Below are 18,945 nucleotides of genomic sequence, written 5' to 3'. Positions count from 1 at the left end.
GGTCAGTTGTTTGAAAGTAAAAGAAAAGTGTGAATAATCTTTGTATTGCTGTTTGTGTTTCTTGCAGTATGAGAACGCTCTCCTGCGTGGCTACGTGGAGTGCTGCTCCAACCTGACCTGGTGCACCAATCCTCAGGGCTGTGACCAAATTCTTTGCAAGGAAAATATTGGCAGCATGGGCACCTGCTCCAAGTGCTACTGGTCCTCCTGCTTTAGCTGTAACTTTCCTGAGGTAAGAAACAGCTTCAGAGCTAGACTTAGTGTACTTTCCTGCTGTCTGTAGATGTAAACAAGTACCAACCAACTGGGTAATTTTCTACAGACCACAGTTAGGCCATTTTTAGGTCCAACAGACTAACTCATTGCTGAAAATAGAATTTTAAATGTAAGCACTACTAAACATTAGTAGTAGTATTCAGTAGTATTTGTAATTGTGTGGTTCCATCATCTTTTTTGGCTGCTGAAATGAATTTGCTAAAGATATTAAATAGATTATTGTAGATATCACTGAACCATACACTAAACAATGTATCCCTTACATACCTAATCGTGTATTGTTAACCATCTGCATACTTTTATTTTTATTCTTTTCTCAAGGCTCATTATCCAGCCAGCTGCAGTCACATGTCTCAGTGGATGGATGACGGAGGCTTCTATGAGGGAATGAGCATGGAGGCCCAGAGTAAACATCTTGCCAAACTCATCTCAAAGCGCTGCCCAAGCTGCCAGGCACAGATCGAGAAAAATGAGGGATGCCTTCAGTAAGTGTACCTATACACTCACACATTTGGAACATATACTGGTACACATGACACCATACAGCTGAAGGAATCAAGTTTTGACTAATGTAATATGTTTTTAGTGTGTATTGTCTTATAATTTTTTTTTACTTTATTCTTATAAATGATAGCTTGTATGTTCATATTTATAACAAAAACATTTCTGAGATTTCTGAAGCATTTCTCTTGCCATAATGTTTAGTGGGTCAGAAGATCAGAAAGTCAAAAGATTGACTAGGACAGGGGTTTTAACCCCTGTGGTCCCCTGCAGCTAATACACTTGGAGGTGCGGCCCAGACATTTAGCCCATTTTTTCAAAATATTACTTCATATGTGTCGCCTGCAAGCCCAGCTTGTCAGCTCTGTTGCTGCCAGTTGCAGCCAATCTGATCAAAATAGCACAAATGGGTTAGGCTATGCAAGCTTATTTCTGTTATTGTGAACTGTTGTTCTTGCAATTTTAGGTCATCCTGCAATGCTTTATCAAGTGACTGCTTGCTTTTCTTCTGCCTTTCAAGAACATGTTGTAAAATCCTGCATAACAAATTTTTTGGAGGACGTATGCTCAGGGTTTCCCCAACTTTGCACTTACAAACTTACTTTTCATTTCATGTAACAATTTTGTTTTGAGAACTTTAGAAAGCTCCATGATTGCTACTTTTTTTGCATGTATGTTCATCAACTGATAGCAATCACTTTAAATAAAATTTAAATAAAATCAGATGTGTATATACACTAAATGTCCCAAAGTATGTGAACACACAACCATGAGCTTGTTGGACATCACATTCCAAAAAGCATAAGTATAATGTTGGCCTCCACTTTGTGGCTGCCACAGCCTATTCTAGTCTGTAAAGGTTTCCCACAACATTTTGAAGTAAATAAATTGAATGAAAATGTACGACATGTAATCTCAGTAAACAGTGAAAGTAAATTGATTGAAACATACAACCAAGTTTAATGACAAGTGAAAAATTTGGGGTTTTAATCTTCTACTGCTAATCTACTACTCTCTGGGTGGGAAGGCTGGTATTTCTCTCTCGTGAGAGCCATAATGACACTTTCCAATCCTGGGCATGTGTAAAATGATGTATACTGATAGAATAGTTAGCAAATGGCTTCTAATGTTCAGTTGGGATTAAGTTGCGTGAGTATAAATAATAATAATAATAATAATAAAAGAGGTCAGCAATGACAGGTAATTTTTTTCATGGTATACCCCTTGACTTAAACTTGTCTTACACCTACAGTAACTCGACACCAGCACAATTGAGTATGTTTTAATCAAACTTTCAAACTTCATTTGACTTGAATGCAAAGAGTGACAATAAAAACTGTAGACTACATGTTTAACTCTCAGGGGTAATTCAGAAAACATGCTGAGCATAAAACAAACATCCATATAGCAAGAGTTTCATTCATCACAGCTTTTTTTATATTTTAGTACATTTAGTACACAGATTTGCCTATTTTAGTTTAAATACATGATATTGGCCTTTTTCTCATTGTCAAACACGGGTTTACTGATAGTGTGTTTAACTTGTGTACTGCTACCATGACTTTTAAAATATATGCAACAATCATTTGTTAGATTTAGAAATGACTTGTTTATGTTATAACAACCAAATAAAGGTGAAAACTTAAACTAAACTTAAAATGAGCTTTAAAAGAAAAACCCATGTGTGTCAATTTTACGCTTGGTTCTCTTACTCTTGTCAACTAAGGTGTGTAAAAGCACCCCTAGAGGCACCTGATTATGGTTGCAATCTATTTTCAAACTGTATGAAACATAAAGAAAAACCTGTGTTTGATCTTATAGTATGACCTGTGCCAAATGTAACCATGGGTTTTGCTGGAGGTGTCTGAAGCCATGGAAACCCACTCATAAAGATTATTACAACTGTTCAGCCATGGTGAGTAATTATTAAATAATAATAATTAACTGGCACGATAGTTATCATTATATCATTATTGTTTACAGATTTTAATAATGTATGTCTCAATACAGGTGAGTAAAGCTGCAAGACAAGAAAAGAAGTTTCAGGACTATAATGAGAGATGTACTTTTCATAATCAGGCCAAGGTTTGTGAGATCTGTGCATCATAATAATGTATAGTTTTGTAATATTGTATTACATATTAATAGTAGCTCATTTCTTTCTGTTTGTAACCCATTTTAGGATTTTGCCATCAGTCTGGAAAATAAGGTGTCTTCTATCAATGAAGCTTTGCAAATGAAATCTCTGACATTCGTTATTGACGCCTGCAAGATTCTTGCTCAAGCACGCAAGGTTAGCATTCAATTTACTTCTTAAATTTTCGGTTTGTACTTTTTGTTTCATTTATTTATTTATTTTTATTCTTTTTACAAAGCCCAGTTCTAGCTTTTCATTTTGCACATATACTTAGTGCACATTAGAAATTATAAAGCAATTAAGGTAATAAATGTGGTAGAAAAATCAGACTGATTGTTTAAGTACAATTACAGAGCAGCACTGTAGACCAGAAAGAGACTTTCTAAACTGTTTGAGGAACATGTGGTCTCCCACTCCCCTGTTTTTCACTGGGGTTGTATTACTTTCTGCACTCTTCTCTCCTGTTTTTGGCCCTTCATCTTCTGTGAGGTAGTTTCAATTCCTGTTTATTCACAGAACAGTCTGTTCTTGGTCACGTCCACAGGTGCTCAGTTCAATACAGAGTAGCATAACGTAAAAAGATAACCAAAACCTTGATTTTTACATAGTGAGCACGATAACAGGCAGTCACTTCAGACAATATACTCTTTGTTTGAATAAAAAAAAATTCTGTAAAAGCTATGTGAAAGCTGATTTACAAACAGCCATGACTGGAGATTTCAGCTTTTTCGATTTTTATTTTGTAAGTGTGTTTTCATAAGTGTGCAGGTCAACACAAAAATATATATTTAGATGCAGCCATGTGAGCTTGTTTACAGAGTGCCAACTGCATGCCAAAATTAACAAGCAAAAGTGTAATAAGTGAGCAATTAAGTAAGTGATGACAGCAGTTATTGTGCTGTTAAGACTAAAAATGGGTGTACATCCTAGTTTGCATAGGTGTCAAATTTCTTTAAACAGTAACGTACTGGACAATGTATCATGTCCTGCTCCCACACAATCCATACAATCCATCAAGTAGAGTATTACATGACTTTGGGACCGCACAGCAGACATACTGTATATAAACACCAGTGTGATGGGTGAGTGATCCCATGACCTACAGAGCAGTTCTTGCTCCTGCCCAAAATATTATATATATTTAGGCTTTTGCCTAAATATATTAAGTCATAACAATATATGGAAGAATGTAATGCGTGTGTGTGGGGGGGGGGGGGAGGTCCTTCAGCTATTAAATAATTTCAAATTCTTGCCGATTTTAAACTATAAAGGGAGTTTAGACACATTGAAATGCTAATGTTTCCCAAACATGGTTACACAGCATCTCTAATAACTTTTAACTGTTTTATTTAAGGTAAAGCACATTATTTTTGTGTAACAGGGGTATCCCTTTGCTACTTGTACTATAAGAGGAGCTTAACATGTATTGTCATTCAGGTGGGTTTTCAAAAATGTTTACCTGTCACTGTTTGACAGTTGCACAGTTTTTAAATAGTTCTGTCACGTCCCGCTGTATATGAATAAACCAAAAATGAAATATCAGTACACTGAACAAAACACAGAAGTACTGGGCTGCAGAAACGTGCATCATTAATGAATTTTATTTATTTATATTTAGATGAGCTCGCCACAGACTTGGCTGAATACAATTTTTTTAATTGTCAGGTCTTCACTAATGCAAATGTTGCATCATCCATATAAAATCCTCATATACACAGCAATATCCTGTTCTCCAGATATAACAAGGGATCTAGATTATCTGGTGCATTGCCCTTTGAGGCCTGGAAAATGCCTAGATTTTTAAACGTGCTCTGTGTTAGTGGGAGCTGTGATAGTGGAGTGGATTTCAGTAAAGGAATTGCATGAGACAATGTTGTAAGGTTGTGAACCAGGAGTGCACCTTCTAAATGCTTCTTAGTGGTAACTTAAGTTGTACAATTCATAGCCCATGTAGGCATTGAGGAGCTTTAGAATGGTCTTTTTAAAAAAATCTATGTATAATCATTAAAATCAATATGCTTGCCATTACTAATACTGTATTTTACTTTTGTTTCCACTCAGGTGTTGGCCTACTCGTGTGTATACAGCTATTACAACCAGGATACAGAGAAGATGGACGTCATGGAACAACAGACAGAAGCACTGGACCTTCACACCAATGCCCTGCAGATCTTGCTTGGTTGGTGGCAAAGTTTAATAATATATTTTTTACTTATTTATTGTTCACAACATCGTGCAGATAATGAAACTTAGATCTTTGTTTGCATTGTACAGAAGAGACACTGCTGCAGTGCACAGACCTGGCATCCTGTGTACGACTGCTGAAGCCAGAACATCTTAACACTGGCCTGGAGCTTATACGCCGTATCCAGGAGCGCCTGGTGGCTATCCTACAGCACTCCACTCAAGTAAGCTCTCACTTAAATGCCTGCTATAAAGCATATTGCTAATGAAAACAAGCATGATTTTGTACTTAAGGTCTAAATGCACACCTTATTGTTAAGAGATTTGACCACATACTACCGAAGTGATATTCCAAACTACATACTACCTCATTCACATACAGTGTACTGTGTATGTGCACTAATTTGATGCCACTCTGTCAGCTCAAACATTAAGTGCATCTAATCCAATACCTATTTATCAGTGAAGTAAATCAAGTGCTGCAGTCCATAAAATCAGTGGCTTCTACAACTATTAGTAGCAGATAACCCAAATGACAGATGTCTAAAATTGTAACTTGGATTAAGTGGTTAGTATCATAAATGCTTTTCTCAGTTATGGTCAGTGTTTATAATTCCATCATTAGAAGATTATTGGGCAGAAATTACAGTCATAAGTGAGTGATAATGCAAAAAGCACTGCACACCAAGGTCTTTTGGGATAATGTTCTGTGGACACACGAGTCTTTTGGAAGACATATGCCCAAAATAGCATTCCACAATAGTAATAAGAACATTATACCGACAGCTAGACATAGTGGTGGTAGTGTGATGGTATTTATACAACAGTTAGTTCCGACCTTACAATCTGATTGGTTGAGAAGCGTTGTAACCTGGCCTTTTCACACCACAACTGTATTACTCCACTGACGCGTTGCCAGTAACGACAAGCTTCATGCACACAAACGCGCACGCAGGCGACACAGACTTTTTTCCCCGCTTTTAAATCCGTGATCTGATATACAATCTAGCGCACTGTGTAGGGAACATAAATCAATTGTCTAATTCACTATCTAGTGCACTATGTAGGGAACATAAATCCGTGATCTGATACACAATCTAGTGCACTATGTAGGGAACATTAATGTGTTTGAACCACAAAAAGTTAGTTTAATAGCCCAGTTAGCAGCTCCTAAAAGTTCTGTTATCACCCATGTCCTTTGGTGTGTGCAAGAGGTTTTTTATTTCTTTTTTCCCTTCGGAGGTTCTAGCCTTTTTCTTCTTGTTGTTCTTACCTCCCTGAAATGAGTTTTTGCAACTTGGGATGTCTGCTTTGTAGTGTTAAACTTTATATTCGTTGTGGAACTACTTTTTGGTGGAAGGTATTGTCAATATTAAAGCATATTTATTATGAAATTCAGGGCTTCTTTGATTTATTTTCTTTATTTATTTTGTAAAAACTGTTGTATAAAAGCAATAGAACACTCGAGGTCGTGTGTTATTGCGAATAACATCACGGCTGTGATGATCTATGGCACTCGCCTTCGGCTCGTGCCTGCGACTGAATCACAGCCGTGATGTTATTCGTGATAACACACTCCCTCTCGTGTTCTATTGCTTAAGTAGAAGCTTTGTTGGTTTAGGGCCTGGGAGACTTGCAAGAATTGATAGAATATTCTTGTGCTTAGCATCATTTTCTTGCTGCAGAATTTAATTGCACTTGAGTGTCAAATCACACACTCATGTTCAGACATTCCCCTTGTGTTGGAGAGCACCGAATGGTTTAAAAGAAACAAAATGAAGGGTTTGGTCGAAGTCCTGACTTGAATCCTATTCAATTGTATGACAGGACCTTAAACAGGCAGGTTATATTCAAAAGTTCTCAGAATAGGGATGAATATAAAATCAATTCTGCAAAAAAGAGTGGGCTAAAATGCAATGAATGTTGCAATTGTCCACTTATGTTAATGGTGGCAGTTACATTTGATATAGGTAATATAGATGTTGCAACTATCTGTCTTATATTAGGCAAGGCAAGGCAAGTTTATTTGTATAGCACCTTTCATACACAGTGGCAATTCAAAGTGCTTTACATAAGGAAAAATTAAAAGCATTAAAACATTCCTGAGATCTAGAACCTCAGAAAGACTTCTTGCAAACATTTAGTTACAATTAAGACAACATGAAATTCAAACAAGAGAGATAAAAATTAAGAACATGAAAAATTAAAAGAAAATATTGTAAAATATACCCTACAATTTGGGAAATACGAAATTAAAACAAGAGAGATAAGCAATTAAAACATGAAAACTAAAAGAAAATATAGTAAAATATACACTACAATTTAGAATGTACACTACTCTATAAAAAGAATTATTAAGAGCATGAAAAACTAAAAGAAATAGGGTAATAGCAAAAATTTCGAGCTCAATCATAGGCACAAGAAAAAAGAAAAGTTTTTAACCTGGATTTAAAGATTTCTACATTTGCGGAACATCTAATATCTCCTGGCAGTCTGTTCCAGTTATATGCAGCCCAACAGCTAAATGCTGCCTCACCATGTTTAGTTTGGACTCTGAGCTCAACTAGCTGACCTGAGTCCATGGATCTAAGAGATCTACTAGGTTTATATTCTCTAAACATATCTGAGATGTATTCTGGGCCGAACCCATTCAGTGATTTATAGACCAGTAGCAGCACTTTAAATTCTATTCTGTAACTAACCGGAAGCCAGTGTAGAGATTTTAGAACTGGAGTGATGTGCTCAGTTCTCTTCGTCTTAGTTCAAACTCTAGCAGCAGCGTTCTGAATGAGCTGTAACTGTTTTATGGTCTTTTTGGGAAGTCCAGTTAAGAGACCATTACAATAGTCCACCCTACTGGAGATAAAAGCATGGATCAGCTTCTCTAGGTCTTGTTGGCACACTAGACCCTTGATTTTGGCTTTATTTCTAAGATGGTAGAAGGCTGTTTTGGTGATGGTTTTAATATGGCTGGTGAATGTAAGATCTGAGTCTATTAGAACGCCAAGATTTCGGACTTGGTCTTTGGTTTTTAGAGCCCGGGAACTGAGGTGCTCACTGACACTAGACCTCTTTTCTTTGCTGCCAAACACCACAATCTCTGTTTTGTCCTTATTTAACTGTAAAAATTCTGGCTCATCCAGTTATTGATGTCCTCCAGACACTGACACAGTGAATCTATTGGGCTGTAATCATCTGGTGAGAGAGCCAGATATATCTGTGTGTCATCTGCATAACTATGGTAATCAATGTTGTTAGCCTGTAGCATATAAAGATTGAACAGAAGAGGTCCGAGAACTGATCCCTGGGGGATTCCACATGTCATAGCCACCCTGTCAGATTCACAGCTGCCAATAGTGACGAAGTAACTCCGTTCTTCTAAATAAGACCTGAACCAATTAAGGACTGTTCCGGAAAGTCCAACACAGTTTTCCAACCTGTCCAGCAGTATTCTATGATCTACAGTGTCAAAGGCTGCACTAAGATCCAGTAAAACCAGAACTGATATTTTACCCGAGTCAGTATTCAGCCGTAGATCATTTAACACTTTTATGAGAGCCGTTTCAGTGCTGTGGTGAGCTCGAAAGCCTGACTGAAATTTGTCAAAATAACCACTGGAATTCAAAAAACTGCTGACTTGATTTTAAACAACTTTCTCAATGATCTTAGCTATGAAAGGAAGATTTGAGATCGGCCTGTAGTTGTTTAACACAGACGTATCCAGAGTTCTCTTTTTTAGGAGTGGCTTAATGGCAGCTGTTTTCAGTGACTTTGGGAAAACGCCTGATGCTAGTGAGCCATTAACTATTTGTTGCAAAACAGTTTTTACAGAGTTAAAAATAGTTTTAAAAAATTCAGATGGCAGCATGTCGAGACAACATGTCGATGATTTAAGATGCTGAACTGTTTTCTCCAGAGTTTTTTGGTCTATTGTATTAAATTGTGACATAATAGTCATGTTATTTTTAGGTGTCTGTAGGGGCGGCATGGTTTCATCGTTTGACTGAGTGGCGTTGATGGTCCGTCTAATAGTTTTTATTTTTTCACAGAAGAAATGAGCAAATTCATTACATTTCTCTGTGGACAGAAGTTCTGGTGTGATCCGTTTTGGAGGATTTGTAAGCTTGTCGACCACGTTGAATAGAGTGCGGGTGTTGTTGATGTTCCTGTTAATGATCTTAGAGAAGTGCAGCTGTCTAGCCCTGCATAACTCCGAGTTAAAACTACAAAGGCTTTGCTTATAGAGATCATAGTGGATTTGAAGTTTAGTTTTCCTCCACTTACGTTCAGCTCTCCTGCATTCTTTTTTCAGAGCTATTACCATCATTGTGTTACGCCATGGTGCTTTCTGTTTGCTTAACGTTTTCATGACCGGGGCAACCACATCCATGACAGTCAATATTTTCACATTAAAGTTATCCAGGAGTTCATCAACTGACTCTGCAATTAAAGTTGGTGATATAGCTATGGCCTCCATAAACTGAGAACTAGTACTTTCATTTATGCACCTTTTCTTAACAGAAACAGAGCTAGTTTGAGCATCTGGAGTGATCAGCATTTCAAAGAAGACACAAAAATGATCAGAGAGGGCCAAGTCCTTGACCATAACAGAAGAAATGTTAAGACCTTTAGAAATAACTAGATCCAGAGTGTGCCCTCGAGTATGTGTAGGCCCTTTCACATGTTGCAATAGACCTAACGTGTCAAAAAGACCAAAAAGTTATTTGGTGTTATTGTCCTTGTTATTATCTAAGTGGATGTTAAAATCCCCAGTTATGATGAAAAAGCTGTACTCAGTGGAGATAACTGACAGTAGTTCAGCAAGTTCATCTATAAAATGTGCAGAGTATCTTGGAGGTTTATAAGAGGTGCCCTGGGCTTTTTGGGTGAAACCTGTGGACTGGCTGAGATGGAGTGTGAGAATTTAGTCCCAACACACACCAGTTTCTCCATTTTCTCTGTGAAATCCATATGTGGAGGTGATGTTGTTGAGAGAGAGAAATTGGAGGATGACTGTGATGTCTCTGCTGTTGACTGCTGTGTCACTGCCTGATGATGAAGGTCGTAATAGCTTTCATCAAGAGTCAGAAACTCAGCCTGAGATGTGTTCTCCAGTGATGGGGATTGTATGTTTGATGGTCCTTCATGGTTGAAGGCAGGTGAGGGAGGTTGAGGATGCACGTATTGTGTCGAGTCAGTCCAAGAAGCAGATGGGTGGCGAAGAGCAAAATGGAGGTTGTCCTTTAGTGCCTTCACTCCAGTCTTGCTTAGGTGGGTGCCATCTGGGTAAAAAAATTCTCTGCGCCCCCAGAATAGATTAAAATTGTCAATATAATCCAAACCTTTCAAACTGCAGGTTCTGCTTAGCCACGTGTTGAGGTTGAGTAGCCGTGAAAACATATTAGATCCTCGGGCTGGGAGAGGTCCACTGATGAACTTCTCAAGTGTATTAAACAGTTCAGTGAAGTTGTTCTTTAAGATTTCTGACTCCTCTCTGCGAATGTCACTTCTGCCCACGTGCAGAATAATTTGGTCGATCGCTCCATGCTGGAAGAGAATGTTGGGAAGTTCCTCATTTAATTCCGAGACAGTCACATTTGGGAGACAGCATGTTAGCATTGATCTGCTGCCTATATTCTTGATGGCAGAGTCACCGACGATCAGAGTTTTCAGCGCGTTCTCTGCGTCAGGCGAGGGCCTCTGCTTAATCAGCCTCGTGTTTTTGCTAGCCTGCTTTGAGACCCCTTTTATAGTCAGCTTCGCTGGTTTTGATTCGTTACCATTACCGCTGGGGGTAACCTCGATCAGATTTCTGAGCGGTTCAAAACGATTCAGCAAAGGGATCGGTTTTTGTTGCGACCCTGCTATTTTCCCACGGGGTGCAATTGTGCTAGCTTTTGGAATAGTTTTAGCTTTCCGAGCCCATGATGAGCAGTCTGGCGTGGAAGACATTAAGACAGCCACCTGCTGCTTTTGTGCTTTTGGTTTTGCTCCAAGTTTGTGCCACCGACTTATTCTCTCACATGGTTCGTTTCTGTTCCCCTGTTTTGACTGACTTCTGTCAAGCTTCAGGAAGTCTGTTAAGCTGTCTAGCCTTAGCTTAGCTGGTTGTTCTGTGTTAGATTTTGACTCACCCTCGAGTGATCTGGAACCATTTCTCCTATCCGTTCCAGGTAGGATCGTGAGCATTTTTGTCTCCAGCACAGCGATTTTCCGTAGGAGTCTGTAGCAGTTGGAGCAGCACGAAGAACCCGCTGTAGTGATAGGAGCCATGGTAGTCCTGATAACTGTGCCCGAGTTTAGTCTGACGGCTAGTGGAAAACTCCGTTAACTAAATGTCTAGTTTAATGTACTTCTGTAATTCTGTGCCTTTCCAGACGATCTATTGTCGGTGTCTACTGATTGAGCTCTATATTTTAGAAATAAAAGATAAAAAATAACTAAAAACTAAAAGCAAGCGGAGAGCAGACAGAAAGCGTGCAGCCAGAGCGAGCGTCAAGGACAATAATATTACAATTAGTTTAAGTATCTGTAACCACTCAGTGCAAGAGATGGCAAATAAAATTATTAGTACCTATTATATTCATCCTCTGTTTGTGGATAAATAATTTAAAGTGCACACATTCATCTTTTTTTATTTTCCTTTTTTTTAGGATTTTCGGGTAGGATATCAGTCCAAACCTGGGCCAGGCCATGATTCTGCACAAGCAACAAACATTGCCAACAACACCAAAACAAACAAAGAGTAAGTTACTTCTTAACAACTAGGGCTTTACGCTTGTCATAATTTACATTGCATTTATTATTCCTGGTGGAGAGTGCATTCGTTTAACTATAATCTGTATTTGTAATTGTAATCTGTATAGAATAGGGCAGGGAGGTGTGAGGTTATGTACTAAGTGGCCACTTTTTTTTAGGAACACCATACTAATACTGACTCTGACTCTTCTTTGCTTTCAGTACAGCCTATATTCTATGCACTAATGTGCCTATATTCATACATTTCACAAGGTGTTGAAAGCTTGTTTTTATGTATTTTGTCAGATGGCAACACACAATTGCTACAAATATGTCAGCTGCACAATCATGCTGCAAATATTCTGTTCTATCAGATCCCAAAGGTACTTTCTGGGATTCAGATCTGGTAACAAGGAGGCCATTGAAGTACTCTGAACCTTTTGTAACATGAATAAAACATAACATTCTGAAGGTCCTTTTAAGATGACCTTAGCTTTGTGACATATTGGAATTAGCCATTATAAGATGAGTAAACTGTGACCACAGGCAATGCTCATGGTGAGCAACAATATTTAGGTAGGGTGTGGTATTCAAACGATGCTTGATTGGTTTGTCAAGACATTATTCCCCACACCTTTACACCAGCAGCTTGATTTGTTGACAAGGCATGGTAAAGGCCATGGATTAATGCTGTTTATACCCCAAATTATGAACCTGCTGTCTGCAGGTCACAACCTAAATCAAGGATCATCAAACTAGATTATGTTTTTGCAAGCTTCAGTAACACAGTGAGGTCTTCTGCTTTTGAAGCTTGTCCACCTAAATGACAGTCAAAACTATTGACATAGATGGCTTATCGGCATCGTTGCTGTTGGATTGAATGGCCTCGCTAGTGGAGTCCTCAGCTGAAACAGCACAGTCATTGTTTATTGTCAGGCATTGATTTACTTTTGGTGTATATCGTGTATATATCATTAAAGTGATACAAATTACACAAGCCTTTATGAAAGAATTTCACTATGTTGTTCATGCCAAGTGTAGCGTAATTTTCCCTCTTAACCATTTAGCAACCAGCTCATTATTTATAATTCATAAAAATAAAGCTAATTATGTTTTCAGGTCCAAGTCAGACAGAGGCTCGGAGACTGGAGACTCTGACAACAACAATAACTACACTGAAGATGCAGGTGATGAGGCAGAAGAGGATGATTACGATGACGATTACGTCCCTGAATGGCATGAGGACTACGATGAAGAAGAAATAGACGAGGACGATTTCTTCTCTGATGATGATGAATCTGAGAACCTAGACAGGGGTTTTGGTCCTTTTGATTAAGTAAACGACACATATACTGTGGTTAGAAATAAAATAAATAAAACATGTGTAGATCAGTGCATCAGTTTCAGTCCTGGAGGCTGCGGTTTGCTGCAGAGATCAGTGTTCCTTTTTTATTTAACATGCGAAATTGGCTGCTGAATCGGGTGTGTAACAGAAACCCCAGGACTGAAGTTTGGAAACACTAGTCTACATGAAAGTTAACATTCTATGTGTTGGAGGATGAATAAGCACTTAAAGTAAAAAGGAAATCTTTCATTTTTGTATTTAATCTTTTTTTGATATATGTTAGCTCTGACTATATCAAACAGTTTTGGTTTTGCACCTTAGCTTGTGCTTTATTGAGTAGAAATGGTTAATTCACTCATGCTTAATAATTTTATTTTACGCACACCTTCAGAGCACATAAAGTAATTAAATGCAAAGGATTATCTTTGAGCATTTAGGCAAATACTGATAAAGGACCACAGTGCTCTATTGCTGCAAACATGAGCAGAATTGTATTGATTTGCAGTGATAAAAAGTGGCTTATTACCAAGTACTAAAAAACCTATTTTCCATTACAAACTCAACTTGAATTTATCCTAATAAAATTAAAACATTTGCCTTGGCTTGTTTTGTCCATTCGTTAAGATGCCTTCATATACTATATTTTCAAACTGTATTTCTGGTTGAGCATTTCAGTGAAGAAATAATCTGAATCATATTGATGTTATTAAAAGAAAGTTCAGTGTATATGGACTATTTGGGAGTTTAAAAGGTTTGATGACCTGGAAATGGTCAGACCAATTTACTAGAGTAAAACTTACAACTGCTTTATTTAGATATAGCAATAAGTATTTGGACATAAAATTACACATAGTCATTATTTGCCAAGCAAAGCATATTTTGCGGTTTTGTTCTTTAAAGAAGAAAACTTTGAACATGTTATGTTCCCTTGTAAAAAAACAATAACAAGATATTAAATATCTTATTGTTTTCCCACTTTAAATATGCTATAGGCTGAAATGTCCTTCATATATAATTGTTCTGCTTATGTAATGTTCTCTCAGATGTGAAGTTGTGCAACTTCAGTTAACTAATAAAATATATTTGTTCGAATAATAAGTCTCATTATAGACTGTTTTTGTTGCTAAATATTACAACCCCAAATCAGATAAAGTTGGGACAGTATGGAAAATGCTAATAAAATTAAAAAAAGCAGTGTTCCTTACATTTACTTGACTTTTATTTGATTGCAGACAGTTTGAACCTGAGATATTTCATGTTTTTTTTCTGCTCAACTTCATTTCATTTGTTAATATGCCTCCATTCCTGCGTTTCAGGTCTGCAACACATTTCAAAAAAAAGTTGGGACTGGGGCAATTTAGGGCTAGTAATGAGGTAAAAAAAACTAAATAATTATTCCAAACAGGTGATGTCAACAGGTGATTGTTACCATGTAATCATGGTTTGGTACAAAAGCAGCATCCAGGAAAGGCTTTGATGAGCAAAGATGATCAGAGGATCTCCAGTTTGTCAACAAATGCGTGAGAAAATGATTGAAATGTTTAAACACAATGTACCTCAAAGAAAGATTAAAAGGGATTTGCATATTTCTCCCTCTACAGTTCATAATATCATTACAGGAGGAATTTCAGTGCATAAAGGCCAAGGGCGCAAGCTTAAGCTGAACACCCGTGAGCTTCGATCCCTCAGACGGCACTGCATCAAGAACCGCCACTCAACAATAGCTGATATAACCACATGGGAAAGGGATTACTTTGGCAAACCTTTGTTAGGCACTACAATACAGAGTTACATGCACAAATGCCACTCAAAGCTTTACTGTGCAAAAAAAGAAGCCTTATGTTAACCATGTCCAGAAGCGGTGTCGACTTCTCTGGGCTCGGAGGCATCTAGGATGGACCATCACACAGTGAAAACGTGTATTGTGGTCAGATGAATCAGCATTTCAGGTCTTTTTTTGGAAAAAATGGACGCCGTGTGCTCCGGAGCAAAGACGAAAAGGACCAACCAGACTGTAATCAGCAAGTCCAGCAGGAAGAAAAGAGTACGGGTACTGGACTGGCCTGCCTGCAGTCCTGACCTGTCCCCCGATAGTGAATGTGTGGAGAATTTTGAAACGAACAATGCGACGACTACCCCGTACTGTTGCACATCTTTAGACGTGTTTGAAGGAGGAATGGGACAAAATAAAAGCTGAAACACTAAATCACTTGGTCTCCTCGGTGCCAAAACGTCTTTCAAGTGTGGTGAAAAGGAATGGCAACATTACAAAGTGGTAAATGCTTCACTGTCCTAACTTTTTTTTTTATGTGTTGCAGGCCAGAAATGCTTACATATTATTTGACTATTGTGACTTGTGAACATCTCTGGGCTGTGGGCACAGGACCCACTACAAGACGTTGGACGGAGTCTGATTCTGACAGTAGATGCCCTACTACAGCCCTATAAATGTATTTTTATTATGGTAGTGAACGTCCTTAACCAAAGATAATTGATTAAAAACAAAATTAAATCCATAACGATCTGTAACGCTGTCGAGAAACCTGGCTGTGTTTTTTATTTTAGCTCAGCATTTTTAATTAGCGAAGAATTAAATACATCCAAAAAAACGTTTTCACCCATACAGGAATGTGACGTCAATTTTATATGCCGCTCTTCCGTTTAGACCAGTGATGTGTCGTTCCTACAAGAGTCGGCTCATTGAGTCAATTATGCTCGGTAGGTAAGGATTTTTTTTCTGTTTCCTTTTTCACCTTATTCAAAAGAATGGAATATAAAGTGCTAAACTGCATTTGTTGTTTTATATATTTTATCTGACAACTATATAATGCAAATAATGGTTAAATAGTTTACTAAATATATTAATAAAAAGTAAATATTCATAAAACAATTAAACAAAAATAACTGTCTATATCAGAGAATATAAATCAAATCGTGTATTGTGTAATTATTAAATATCTAAATATTTAATAATGTAATGTATTATTTGAATATCTTGACTAGATCACTAAAAGCATTACTTTTACCAAGATCGAAGGAGCCGATTCCTATTGATGAGCAGAGTCAATTGAAATGACTCACTGAAAAGAGCCGAAAGTCACTGGTTCAGATTAGCAGCCTAGCAGCAGGACAGTTTTCTAGCTGTTATTTGTAAACTGCTACTTTTCAGCTTGTTGTTAACAGTTTAAATAAAATAAAAATAATGTATTTTTGATAATATAATAGGCAAAATTGCTCGCTGATGTAATTAGCATTTAAAATGTGAATTTAGCGCTGTATTGTTGCTCAAGATAAACGTGGTTTTCACACTAGCTAGTTAGCTAATGTTCGCTCGTTTGTTTACTTCGTACATCGCACTATATCTCTACTCAGCTAGCAGGTCATAGCATAGCACAACATTTAACCAAATGTCAAAAAGGAAAAACCGGAAGAAAAACAAAGCCAAAGGACAAATGGCCAATCCTGAAGTTAAATCAAATGGTGGACAGATGCCTCATCTCCTCGGTAATGGTGTTCCGCCACAAGGAGCGTGTTACCCGGGACCCAATATGCCCCCAGTAGGCTTTCACATGGGTCCACCTGGCTTTAGACCTCCTTGCCCCCCAATGATGCACGGTGTTCCCGAAATGATGATGAGAGAAAGGCAAATGCATGGACCAGGTTTTCATCCAGGCGAGTTTGAAGGGCATCCACACTTCCCCCATTCAAATATGGATGGCAGACCACCCGGCTTCCATCCTGCTGGCTTTCATGGTGAACTGCCAGGTTCTGTTCCACCACAGTTTAGGGATGGACCTCCAGGTTTTATTCCCCCAGAGTTTAGAGATAGACCTCCAGGTTTCATTCCCCCAGAGTTTATAGATAGACCTCCAGGTTTTATCCCCCCAGAGTTTAGAGACAGACCTCCGGACTTCATTCCCCCAGAATTTAGAGACAGACCTCCAGGTTTTATTCCACCACAGTATAGAGGTGGACCTCCAGGTTTCATCCCACCAGAGTTTAGAGCTACATCTGGTTATCTGGACCCCTCCCAAGGGCTAGTGGTTGGTTATGGTTCGATAGACCCAAGTCATTTGCAACAAGTGCAAAACCATGTAAGTATTCAGGCTTTTAACTATTATACTTGGCATGTTCTTGATGATATCTAGCATTCTTAGAGCTTACAATGCTTTGACTGTACTTTTTAACCATAAAATGTGTCTACAGGTAGAGCTTCTGTTAGATTTTTTTAAACCATGGTGTAAATAGATTTATTGTGCTTTTCGTGCTGTACTGTCTCTATGTAATAGATTAGACTGAATGTCTGTTTTTTACAATTTCCATGTCGGAGAGATTGCATATAGAACTTCAATTGAACACCGTTGGACTAGATCTGTCCTTTGATTATGGTTATGTTTTAGTGTTTAAAAAAGGAAAAAAGACAAACAGCAAGCAGCTGTTATAAAAATACACTTCAACACTGAACATCTTGTCTGATATTTGGCTGGTGGGTACCTACAATTTCAAAACAAAGGTCATAAGAATGCACACAATTGTTGGAAGAACAATTTGCTGTCCAAGCATGAATTCACATGTCGCAGATCTGTAATTGCAAATCGACCCATGACATTTTGCTCAAAGATGTTTCAGAGTCAGAGAGGTTTTATTGTCATTTCAGCTACATACAAGTACATATTGAAACGAAACAGCGTTCCTCTAGGATCACGGTGTAACACGGTACAAAAAGTGCAAGACAAAACACTGTAAATACAACAATAAATACAAAAAATCCTATAATAAATAACTACAAAAGATATTCCTAATTATCCCTAATCTAAACAAGTAATTAGAAGACAGGACTAAAGACAAGTGTTAGTACACTTGGGTTTGGGTGATCTTGTAGCAAATAAGTGCTTTAGCCTGGGAACAAAGCTGCAAATACCATCTACCACAAATAACAATGAAGTAGAAAAGTAAGGGAGATGAAGAGGTAGAGCATTTTAATGGTTTGTAATTGTTATGCAGCATAACAGCTAATGTTAAGCAGAAAAAAGACATTTCTCAAAAAAACGATTCAGAGATGACCTTGTTAGGGTACACTGACTTTAACATTTACCAACCCATTTAGAGCTGGTGTGGAATGTGGAAAAATAGACTTTGGTCAGTGCATGGGCATTCTAGATATTGGAATGCATAACTGAGTAGCTGAAATGGGTGGGCAAATCAACTTAATTTAAGTAATTAAATGTTCATTTGCAATATGGCTTAACAGAGCTATTACTTCTATTTAAAAAATAAAAGCGTGCCCAGGTGGCGCAGCGGGATATTCCGCTAGCACACCAGCACCGAGTTTCTAAACTCCTCTGTTCGAAACTCGGTGTTGCCACCGGTTGGCTGGGCGCCATCTGGCGGGCGTAAGTGGCAGTGCCTGCAGCATTACTAATACTAATTGGCCACCGTATCTGCAATGGTGGGGACCGGACTATGTGTGGGTGGGTGGGATTTTCATACGCTGTGTAAGGACCGTGATTGGCGGAAGAGACGCCTGTGCAGAATGCAGGGGTGAGAAGAGGAGGGCTGTACACTTGTCGGAAGAGGAGTGTACAGCGACGTGCTCTTCTCGGATGGAATCTGGTATCTCTCAGCACGGAAGACAAAAATTGAGTGTGCTAAATCAGGAGGAAAATGAGGAGAAAATGCATTGAAAAAATAAAAACTGCATTCTACACATATCTGTGTAGTCTCACCTGATGTTCAGTGAAGGCATCTTTATGCACATAATCAG

General features: G+C 38.1%; 2 protein-coding genes across 5 annotated transcripts in view; both read left to right on the top strand.

The window, feature by feature from the left end:
• LOC134315027 (cullin-9) overlaps nucleotides 1–13,783 on the top strand; it is a 56,090-nt gene extending 42,307 nt beyond the window's left edge. For all 3 annotated transcript variants that reach the window (XM_062995933.1, XM_062995934.1, XM_062995932.1), the window contains 9 exons: nucleotides 68–232; nucleotides 598–761; nucleotides 2,599–2,692; nucleotides 2,788–2,862; nucleotides 2,960–3,070; nucleotides 4,976–5,093; nucleotides 5,189–5,322; nucleotides 11,752–11,843; nucleotides 12,956–13,783. In XM_062995933.1, the coding sequence (XP_062852003.1) occupies nucleotides 68–232; nucleotides 598–761; nucleotides 2,599–2,692; nucleotides 2,788–2,862; nucleotides 2,960–3,070; nucleotides 4,976–5,093; nucleotides 5,189–5,322; nucleotides 11,752–11,843; nucleotides 12,956–13,172 (1,170 nt within the window). In that variant the 3' untranslated portion in view covers nucleotides 13,173–13,783. The remainder of the gene's footprint in view (nucleotides 1–67; nucleotides 233–597; nucleotides 762–2,598; nucleotides 2,693–2,787; nucleotides 2,863–2,959; nucleotides 3,071–4,975; nucleotides 5,094–5,188; nucleotides 5,323–11,751; nucleotides 11,844–12,955) is intronic.
• Nucleotides 13,784–16,565: 2,782 nt separating this feature from the next.
• si:dkeyp-121d4.3 (uncharacterized) overlaps nucleotides 16,566–18,945 on the top strand; it is a 38,020-nt gene continuing 35,640 nt past the window's right edge. For both annotated transcript variants that reach the window (XM_062995928.1, XM_062995927.1), the window contains exon 1: nucleotides 16,566–17,275. In XM_062995928.1, coding sequence (XP_062851998.1) covers nucleotides 16,589–17,275 — 687 coding nt within the window. In that variant the 5' untranslated portion in view covers nucleotides 16,566–16,588. The remainder of the gene's footprint in view (nucleotides 17,276–18,945) is intronic.

Source organism: Trichomycterus rosablanca, chromosome 5 (genome assembly GCF_030014385.1).
Source record: "Trichomycterus rosablanca isolate fTriRos1 chromosome 5, fTriRos1.hap1, whole genome shotgun sequence".
NCBI classification, from domain to species: domain Eukaryota; kingdom Metazoa; phylum Chordata; class Actinopteri; order Siluriformes; family Trichomycteridae; genus Trichomycterus; species Trichomycterus rosablanca.
Note: the sequence above shows the minus strand (reverse complement) of the source record. Positions and strands in the feature narration are given on the sequence as shown.